The following is an 11,118-nucleotide window of genomic DNA, read 5'->3' on the forward strand; positions in this document are numbered from 1 at the left end:
AACAGTAATAAAGTATCAGGTTTCATTCCAGCAATTCGGCTCCCCGTTTAAAAATAGTGGGGCAGATTTGACCTCTACCCTGTGGAGCATGCCCAACTGGCAAGTGTCCAATAAGGCCTCAGCAGGGTCTGAGAGAGTTTGCAGTATATGTGCATTTTACATGGTATAGTCAAATTAGCTCCTATTTTACTTACTGATGATGATGATGACAGAGAAAGGAAGAGAAGGGGAAATCGAAATAGCAAAATAAACAAACCTTAAATGGATCAAAACACTTGACATTCAACTTCAACTTGTTTTTATTCATGACCTTTCACTTAAGAACTTCGACAGATTGAGTTACTTAAAGAGTAATACACCAGAATGAAAACACGGAGGGATATTATGATATATGGAACGAGCAGTAAGAAACAAAAGGCTGTATACGAGAGTAAATACACTTTTCCATAAAACACAAGAGCAGTGAAAATGCTCATAAAGCTGCCAGTATGATGACATGATGAGGTTCATTTAACATGCAATCTCACAGTTGACCTTATGACAGTACTAACTTAGATCCAACCTAGCCTTGTAGATATTGTGTAGTACATGGTGACTTGAGTGACAAAAAAAACAGAGTTGAGAATACAGACACAAAGAAGAAACTAACCAGGTACTTAGTGGAGATCCAATGTCTGGGCAAAGACATTATCAGGTGTGGAAATGGGGTGACCAAAAATGCCACATCCCACCACCTCCAACCAACTACAGTGTCATTGGATTACTGAAAGTACGCCCTTTAGCAAACTGCTGTGATATAAAACATTAAATCAAGAATATTCTATACTGGCCGCAGGAAAAGGAACTGTTGTGGCAATAGACAGACTGTTCAGATGTCACTTGATGCTACCACAAAGAGGTGTCGTGTCGCTGGATTGTTATGATGTAAATACTTACCTATACAACCATAAATCTACTTTTTAGGCAATGGTGAATATACATATAAAAGAAATTAAGTAATTCACATCATTGTCATGAAAACATCCACCTGGCAGTAAGCTGGCCAACCTTGCACATTTACTTGAAACTCAGTCCTGAAACATATACAGTATAATACAAAAAGCATGAGGAAGTCAGGATACTTTGTGAGACATTTTAAGCAAGACAGATGCTATTGGTAGTGGTTTTTAAGGCAACATAACCTGAACGACAATGTCATTCCTGACTAGTTTAGTAAGTTAAAGATCCATTTTTTTTAATGTTCAACCGGCTGAAAAAGGTAGGTAGGCAGTTTGAATCTGTACAAATCATCACCTCATCACATAAGTACCAAAGCACAACCACGGGTGATTAGTTCAACTGCATTTGCAGTCAGATGGTGTGTTTGACAAAACATGACTCAGCAACGCTCAATCCCAAAGAGACATTGCTGAGCTCAGGTGGGCTGTGAGGAAAGTGCTACAAGCTAGATGGCAGAGGCGGTGTTAAAGCTTCTCCTCCAAAACAAAAGCACAAACTCAAAAGGAAACTTGAGGCCTCTCAAAAACAAATGTGCCATGTGCACAAAATGAAATCTTTTTCAGTAGAAAGATATTAGATTTTCTTTCATTGCTCCTTTCCTTAGTAATTTATATAAACTTAATACTGTAATTTTGTTTACACTGCTGTGTACATAGCTATGGTAAAAGAGGGACTGGTCATATTTAGATTTGAGTTTAAGCACTCTGGTACAAAAACAGCATACTGAGTAGAAAACACAGGCCTTGGTCTACCAGAATGCATCAATGGCGTTTTACATATTCACTCTCTCTCTCTCTCTCTCTCTCTCTCTCTCTCACACACACACACACACACACACACACACACACACACACACACACACACACACACACACACTACACTCGTAAAAAATTAGTATCATATTTCTGTTATAAAAAAAGTATTTTAGGACTGATCAGTCAAGCCCAGTGACCTAGAAGAGAACTATGGGCAGATATGCGCATGTCTTAATTGTCTGATGAATCTCCTAAAAACCTTTGCCTGATCATTTCAGTCATTGTTATACAGCATGTAGGATAGTGAAATCGGCTGTAATGACTCTTAAGTAATTATGAATTTGGCAGTCTAATTCCAAAACACACCAGTGGAGATTAAAGAAAGGGGAGAAAAGCAGAGGACCTGAAGTCAAACTATTAAGAGACACATTACAAGCCATTTCCGCCTTGACCACCCACTGAGGCAAAACTCAAGTAGGAGTCAATGACATGAAAAATTCTATTTGGTAACAAAAATGAACTGACTTTGCAGTTTCATACAAAAAAATGTCAAAATGTACCTTAGCAAAAGCTTATAAAATATAATATGAATAAAATAGTATAATAATATTCCTTGGTCCGTAAAAACTATGTTACTTTTACAACAATTTTTTTCCCTTGCACACCACATAAAAATCAACAAGTTCTTCAATAAAAACATGACCTTGGTAGAAAGAGAGCATAGTGAAAATAGCTTGCAAACCCTAAGGCATATAAAAACAAAATGGTTCTTGGACAAATCAGGTTGTTGTGGGAGTTAGAAGGCAGATTAATCTTCTTTTAGGTGAAGGTCTTGGATATCAGGGTCTGTTTAAGTGGGACTTTGACATACCCACAACAAACCACAAGAGGGAGCCAAAGCGATGCTTCAGTCACCCCATCAATTTAATTGTCTTTTTTTTCTCCCAACTGTAGCATTCCTGATAATCACAGTTGCTCTCCGATGAAGAGTTTCCGAATCTGTGTGCAATTCTTCACAGGTCCATGAGCCTCTTTGGAAAGTACATGCACACATTTTCTAACTCAGTCATTCAAACCACACACACAAAAAAACAACAACACACACATAGTAAGTATTACTATGACAGCACCGCCATGGTCGACGCCCCTGACGACATGCCCGAGTCACTATTGTTGTAAGCCCCATGGCTGTCCCCGAGCCCGCCCAACGAGGAAGATGGTGAGGCCGAAGATGCTGGTGATGAAGAAGAGGTGCTGTGTGACCGCAGGATGGCCCCAGCAGCACTGCAGTGGGGTCGGGGCCCTGGTTCAGGGGTGTAGGTGAAGGTGAGGGCGGTGGAGTAGATGATTCCATCATTGCGGACCAGCGTGACGGGGACCTGAACTGGCTGTCTCACCCAGCGCCATCCCTCCCTGAAGGCAGAAATATCTGGCACCACACACAGGACGCTCTCTCCACATCTAAGGCGACAGAAGGATGAGACAAGGTTTGAGCATTTGAGCCATTTCACACTAATGAGCACACACGGACATAAACACCCACCTGTACATGGTGTCAGCCTCCACATCTCCAAACCACACTCTGAGGTTAGGGGTGAAGTTCTGCCCCGTCAGCTCCAACATTGCCACATCTCCTCCCCCGTTTAACTTGACACAGACACACAAAAAAGGTTTTATGTCTTTTAAAAAGTCCAAGCTAAGTAAAAACTCAAAGAGGAAGCAGTTAGCAAACATAATGACACTCATAACTTTATTTATATAACCTTTATTTTAACAAGAAAGTCCCACTGAGACGCAGTCTCTTTTTACAAGGGAGTCCGGGGAGTCTTTTCCCAAATAACAAAAAAAGATTTTCAACCATAAGTTTAAATAAAATACAATGCAATACACTACAAAATACAATACAAAAACCGCACAATTCTTCAAAATACTTACATAAGCAGAATACAATGCATTCTCAATAAAAACCATGCACAAGCATATTTATAAACAGAAAAGGCTGTGTGCTTACCTGCAGACTTTCCACCACAGGGACAGGTGTGACCGGTGTGTGGACAGGGCCCATTCCCTCAAAAAAGGTGTACTCAGCCTTGTCAGTGCTAATGATTGTCCAGGAAGCCCCATCGTTAACAATCTCCTTGTTAGTCTCTTTGGAGCACTGTGTGGCCTGGAAATATAAATGTCACTTTTTTTTTTCTCTCTCTCTCTCTCTCTCTATATATATATATATATAAAAATGTTGCTGAATTAAATATACTCCAAGGAGACAGGGCACATCTTGCTGCCCAATATGTATCAACATGCCACAACCTGAGGGACAGTGAGTGATCTAGACACACATAGCACATGCACACACGCACATTAATTAAAAGGAAATGTTGCAGTGAATACATAGTTCTGTTATTTATATTTTTTAACTGAACGTCTACTTTATCTGGGTGCGTGCGTACACCAGTGTTGGGTAGTAAGGCATTACTGTAATAATATTACTTTTCCCAGTAACTAAGTAGTGTAACTAATTACTTTTCTAAAACAGTAATATTATTACTAGTTACTAAGGCAAGTAACGCCGCGTTACTTGTTGAACGCACCATTCTTGACGTGAATCCACGACTGTGCGGCAGCTCAGCGGCACCGGACTTTGTTGTTCATGTCGCTGATAGCCAAATACTAAATGAAGAAAGGAGAACGAGGGAGAGAGGCGTTCTGTCCACAGCTGTAAGTAGCTACTGCCATTATTGTGTCACAGTCTAAGATACAAGACGTCTATTGTAAACTCTGTGCGACCAGCAAAAACCTTTCAACCGCGAACAATTCTACATCTGATTTTTTGAAGCATCTGCTGAAGCAGCACAGCAACGTGAAACAGAAAGAAACTCAGGCAGCTACTGCCACTGATGCTTGGACTCGTCGGGAGAGAGTGGCGTTAACGTAACGTTTTGTAACTATTGAATACTGCTCTTATGAACAGGATACATGTGCAGAAAAACAGCTGTTTAAAAGTCAGGATTTACTTGCTTTATTTTATTTTTTTTTCCCAGCCGCTGGTGTTAAGAAGCATTAGGCCAAGGCACTCCTTGCTGCTGTTATGACTATGATAGGCCTATTAGTTAAAAAGTTGGGGGAGAGACAGCTTTGTTTGGGGGTGAAGGGGAGTGGTAGTGAAAGCAGTGTATTTGGATAATTATCAACACTTACTGCCACGTATTGAATTTCAATGTTTTTTTACTAGGCATATTTAAAATCATATTTGATTGAGAAGCTGTATTGAGGAGCATATATTCGTGCAGCACCTCCTCGCTCGCTCCCTCTTTCTCTCTCTCTCTCTCTCATGAACACCACTGCACAAACCTGTCCAAAGTTAGAAACCCCCCCCCCACTGTCATTCTGTGGGAAACACTGGAAAGTAATGTAGTAACGTAACGAGTGATGTAACTAGTTACTTTTATCTCCCAGTAATTAATAAAGTAATAATATTACTTTTTTAAGGAGAATAAGTAACTAGTAATATATTACAATTTCTGAGTAACTTGCCCAACACTGGCGTACACACACATATATTTAATAGCACAATTCTTCTATTTATGTGCTATTTATGCACATGTTTTTATTTTGCATTTCTTTGGCAATGTAAATGTCCAATGCCAATAAAGCCCCATTGAATCGATTAGTCTTCTCTTCTCTTACCCTAGAATGCTCATTAAAATAAATGGGTAAACCTCTTGTTTGGATACAAATTTCACAGCACATTCCTGCTTGCAGACAATGCTCTCAGCAGACAGGTTAATGTTACTGTTGTCTAAAGGCCATTAACTGATGGCTACAACATAAACCTATAGCAACATAACATTATCCAAAAGAGTCCCATGTTTCTATGGTAAGTAACACTGAGATAATCATTGAAAACATTTTTGAAATGAGAATACAGAATGGGGAGGAATACATCCGGAACAAGCTGAAGAAATAAAAGTTTTTATGTAAAACTGTCCATTGATTTTTATCAATACAAAAAACTGGAATTGAGATTTTATAAGAACCGGATTAGAATAAAATCAGAATTAAATACTACTTAAACCCGTGTGTGTGTGTGTGTGTGTGAGATTCAGAACCTGGAACTGGATGATCCTCTCCTGTGAGAGACAGAGATACATTCGGTCTGTATCTTTCAGGTAGAAGCAACACTTGTGAAGCTGGGACACTGGGTCATCTGCATCCATTAATGCAGTCTGCTTGTCCACTTTGCGAATGACCTGAAGAATTGAGTCAAAAAGACACCCATCATGAATACACAGAAACAAGCAATATACATGTCCAAATGGACACAAACATATTTGCACAGTCACAAACTCTGCGTACATTTAAGTACACTAGTGGTACGACTGCTCACTGCCTCAAAAACAATGGACAACTGACATAAACACATGCATACCAGTCTGGGCAGGGCCATGCCAGTAACAGAACAGACCAATTTGACCGTCTGGCCATAGTGAATATAGCCGTCTCTCACAGCAAACTCCTCTCCTTCAGACTCATCATCGTCCACTAACCAAAAAGACAGAGAACACAAAAGTAAATGTCTATAACTCCCTCGCTACCTTTAAATAGGTGCTGCCAATCAGTGCAAATAGTCAACGAACACATGAAAGAAGATAACAGTACCATTAAAATGTGCGTATCTGCTTTCATGCATGTAAGGTCAATAAAAACTGAAATTAAGGAAATTAAAGAAGGGGGGGGAACAAGAAGCAACACATAGACAATGTGTGATCTTACACAGGTGGATGTAGAAGGCACCCCACTGTTGGGAGCTGGCATAAAAGTTCCCCCCCTCCACATGAAGATACCTGGTGCTAACCGTCTGGGAACGCAGGCGGTTAAACAATGCCACTTTAGTCCCTGAAGCGATACACACTGGGGGGAGAGAAAGACAGAAAGTGTGTGAGTGAGCGAGAACGAGGATTAAGGAAGAGAAGTAAGTGATTCTGCTGTCAAAGGGAAACTAAAATCTTTTTCACATTAAAATTAAATGCCACTGTGTGGTGCAACCATACATGAGCTAGTGTGAATGTGGACACGTTGCAACTCACAATCTGCATTTTTCAAGGACTGTTTCTTCTTAGAGGGCTTGGAAATGACCTTGATCCTCTTGCTGAGGAAGACTCCTATGTTGGCGCTGTTGCCATATAACATCTTCACAGACAGCATGAAGTGTTTCCTTTTATCCGTGTCACTGATATACAGTGTCTTCGCTGTGCAGAAGTGCTAATGCAGGGGAAAGACACATATTAGGGATTTTTGTATGAGTGTGGGTTTCTGTTTGTCCCCCTTTCACTTCCCTCTTGTCTCCTTTTGAGAACATGTTCACTAGCGGCATTTAGGTGGAATGGGAAAATGCAATGACATGCAAGAATATCAGCTACAGTGTGAATATAGTTAACAGGGTTGTGCAGCAACAGAGGATATGGTCAAAATGCACATTTGCACACTATACTATACATTTGTGGTTAGTTTGCATGGTTTATCAACAGTGAAGTGGAGCCAAAAAAAGTCCCTTGTTTACTGCTAGAATGCGTGAAGTATTGGAAGAGTATGTCAAACAGTGTACAATATTACATGAAAATATGATTAAAACCCCTGCAGTACTGTGGTATTATAAGTGCCTTCTCACCTTCCCCTCCAGATTGAGTTGCTGCATCTCCTGCTCACTATTTCCTATCCCAATGAACGCACACGGCTGAGCCTCCTGCTCTGTGCAACCCTCCTTTTCCATAGTCTCTAACTTCTTCTGCCAGCCACTGCCCATCAGATACACACATGGGGGGGGGCAGAAAAACCTAATTGACAGAAGTAGAGATAAAAACCAAGAAGAACACACAGGAGTTCCAATCAATCCACTTTGAATGGGTGAGATTTCTCTTTCAAACACGCACACATTCAACAACGTTTAAACAGTCCCACACAAACCTTTTTTCATTGCCATATGACTTTTGAGCAACTTTTGCATGGAGTATGAGCACTGTTTGATCATCTTTCCCCTTCAAGTAATTCCTCATAGCCTCCCTGAAATTGGGGGGAAAGACAGGTGAACACTTTGACAGCATACTTTCTGCAATGATTTAAACGTTTTTTTGGAGTTGTTTGCGCCATGTTTCTGCCTACCTTGTCAAACGCTGAGGCTGATGTCGCTCACCAAACTTCCTGCAAAAAACAAAAACATCAAGGTGCAAAGTGTTTGGAAGTGGTTTACAGTGCTGGGGTAGCAGTGAAAAAACAACACAAGGTTGACTGTGTGAAGTGTGTGTGTGTGTGTGTGTGTGTGTGTGTGGGGGGGGGGGGGGGGGGGGGGGGGGGATGTGTGGCAAAGTGCACAATGTCAGTGACATCTGTAAAGCAGGGAAGCTTGTACCATCATTCTGTGTTAAGAAGGTAGACAAACGTGTGAGACCCATAGTAACACCAAATATTAGGGTTATGCCTGTTTCTAGGTTGTTTATAAACTTTGAATGGCGCTACTGTACAGTATACAATTATGAAGACGGGGCGTTTCAAAATTCAATGTTACAGTAACACTGTGGACTGATGATGGGAAATTAAACCAATAAATGCATGTTTAGGGTGATGCTTAAATAATCCAGCGAAACTTACTCTAGCTACAACATAACGACTTAAAAATTGATATGACGTTAATGTAAGTTACGTTAACAATGTTGCAGTCTTGACTTGAAAATATATTACATTGTCACTGGGCTCAACTTGTTAAAAGTGAAATTAAATAAACACAGAAGTTGATGCTGTAGTTAAGCCAAAAATGCAAAACTGCTGACTGACAAAAGGTTTCTGAAATCGTTTTGTCGATATCGTGCGACAATTACAAATGGCAGAGAAACCAGGCGATACTGCGAAGAATAGTTTTGCACAACTGACCCCACATCATGCCACAAAGTAGCACTGTGTGAAGTAAGCTTACTGAGGCCGAGGCAACAGTACTAACACCTAAATACAGCACCCAAAACACTTCAAACTAGCGGTTTACCACAAGAAACACAACTTTTTAAAATAATATTATGCTTTGAATTTTAGCACTTACCCCGTAACAACGGGCGCCATCTTCCAAATAACCCCCCTCCCCGAAAAAAAGTCCAACAATCGCGAGATCCCTCCCCCAGCTCCCCTCACCAGAGCCAAAGGCACAACAGAAGAACCATACTGGAAGGAAAAGCAGGGAGTGAAAGAGGGGGAGTGACACGGGGCAAAGGGGTGAGAAGAGGGGGAGGGAGTGGCGACGGGTAGAGGGCAGACGGCAAAACAACAGGCGTGGGAAAGTTACAAAGTCGCGCGAGAACAGAAAAACTCTCACAATTGACAGGAATGCAGATGGAACAATTATATCGCGAGATGAGAGATGACTAGGCACTCTCACAACCACCTTTTTTTTCTCCTCACAAGGCACCCACACTAACTCGATTCCCACGCCTTATTGAGCAATAAAGCAAACTACACCTCTCCACGGTGAAGAGCTGGAAACACAGCTCGAAGATAGGTGTTATGTGTACTGTAACACTGGAAATATAGATTTCTTATAAATATTCTTCTATAACTAGTAATTATTATTCTTAGAGGAACGTCTCCTGCTTGAAAGGTGTAGACTGAACAGAAATTATTACAACATTACAAGAAAACTCACCCTTAATCGCAAGGAACAGCAATAATATTTTATTACAATAAAGTTTTTACATAAACTTATTTTCAAATGGTGGATATAAAAAATAAACATATAAAAGTTTGACAAAATTAATTTCATCAATTTATACAGCACTAAATGAACAGTTATTCCAAAATCTCCCCCAGCATTTGGATATCTTACAGATTTAACATATGAGCTTCCAAAATGTGTTAATAAAAGGAATATGTGTATAAACTATCGTAAAAAGCATGCACATTTACACAGTATTATGGGAGTAATGCCAACACAGTTTTGTAGTGAGATAAGACATTAAATATATAATCTTTTGTACATTTATATTACTGTAACATCGAGTAGAAATCATTTTAATAAATTCATGACACATTTAACAAAAATGGTGACTCAAAAATTACAAACTTTTGACACCAGAAGGCAAATTGTTTCTGCTAATGCTAATGTAAAAGGGGCATGTATAACAAAATAAAATAGTGGCTTCTGTTTTTGAAAACCTAATCAAAAAGATTAACTCACATGCATGATTCTGATTTAACCAAAATGCTAAACGAGTGGGTTTCAATAGTCATCTGACATGCCCTCCTTCACTTCCCCTCAGCACAGCATCACATGTCACACCACTGGACAGTTGCTGTGAGAGGGAGCAGGGTCGGAGAGGGAGCAAAGGATTGCAAATGGAAAACACTTGCACTTTAGCAACCTTACAAATTGACACTGCAGTGGAACTGATGAAAGATCGCAACACATTCTTGGTAGCTTTCTCTCTTCAGTGTACATCATTTACTGTTTCCTTCTGGTCTTGAAGACTTAATCTCACAAAAACCCACTTTATTTTCCAGGTTAATGAAACAGTACTTAAAGATGGCAGCAGGGATTCCCCCAAGGGGAAGTCAACAAAGGCTTGTTTAACCACTACTGAAACACCCTGATACTGTAGTCTGTGGTACAAGGCGACAAATGAAAACCAGTGTCTATCCCACAGTCAAACAACAGATTAACAATGTCAATAGTTCTCAGATTCTCAAGCTATACTTGGACAAGTTCTTCCTGAGTCAGTTTATATACAGTGAGGAAAATAAGTATTTCAACACCCTGCTATTTTGCAAGTTCTCCCACTTAGAAATCATGTAGGTGTCTGAAATTGTCATCGTAGGTGCATGTCTACTGTGAGAGACATAATCTTAAAAAAAATAAAAAATAAAAAAAAAAATCCAGAAATCACAATGTATGATTTTTTAAACTATTTATTTGTATGATACAGCTGCAAATAAGTATTTGAACACCTGAGAAAATCAGTGTTAATATTTGGTACAGTAGCCTTTGTTTGTAATTACAGAGGTCAAACGTTTCCTGTAGTTTTTCCACCAGGTTTGCACACACTGCAGGAGGGATTTTGGCCCACTCCTCCACACAGATCTTCTCTAGATCAGTCAGGTTTCTGGGCTGTCGCTGAGAAACACGGAGTTTGAGCTCCCTCCAAAGATTCTCTATTGGGTTTAGGTCTGGAGACTTGCTAGGCCACGCCAGAACCTTGATATGCTTCTTACAGAGCCACTCCTTGGTTATCCTGGCTGTGTGCTTCGGGTCATTGTCATGTTGGAAGACCCGGCCTCGACCCATCTTCAATGCTCTAACTGAGGGAAGGAGGTTGTTCCCCAAAATCTC

General features: G+C 40.2%; 1 protein-coding gene across 2 annotated transcripts; it reads right to left on the reverse strand.

Annotated features, from left to right (window-relative positions):
* Positions 1–281: 281 nt before the first annotated feature.
* Positions 282–9,060, reverse strand: LOC123969219 (recombining binding protein suppressor of hairless-like). Of its 2 annotated transcripts, none has more exons than XM_046046392.1 (11): positions 8,842–9,060; positions 7,914–7,952; positions 7,719–7,814; positions 7,423–7,588; positions 6,842–7,016; positions 6,528–6,665; positions 6,184–6,296; positions 5,864–6,004; positions 3,766–3,921; positions 3,298–3,401; positions 282–3,215 (listed from the first exon to the last, which is right to left on the reverse strand). In XM_046046392.1, the coding sequence occupies exons 1-11, from the start codon at positions 8,859–8,861 to the stop codon at positions 2,873–2,875; spliced, it is 1,491 nt and encodes a 496-aa protein (XP_045902348.1). In that variant the 5' UTR covers positions 8,862–9,060; the 3' UTR covers positions 282–2,872. The 2 variants fall into 2 exon arrangements, with proteins under 2 accessions (XP_045902348.1, XP_045902349.1); XM_046046393.1 differs by lacking the exon at positions 8,842–9,060 and adding an exon at positions 8,679–8,775.
* Between the last annotated feature and the right edge of the window lie 2,058 nt (positions 9,061–11,118).

Source organism: Micropterus dolomieu, linkage group LG04 (assembly GCF_021292245.1).
Source record: "Micropterus dolomieu isolate WLL.071019.BEF.003 ecotype Adirondacks linkage group LG04, ASM2129224v1, whole genome shotgun sequence".
In the NCBI taxonomy this organism is placed as follows: domain Eukaryota; kingdom Metazoa; phylum Chordata; class Actinopteri; order Centrarchiformes; family Centrarchidae; genus Micropterus; species Micropterus dolomieu.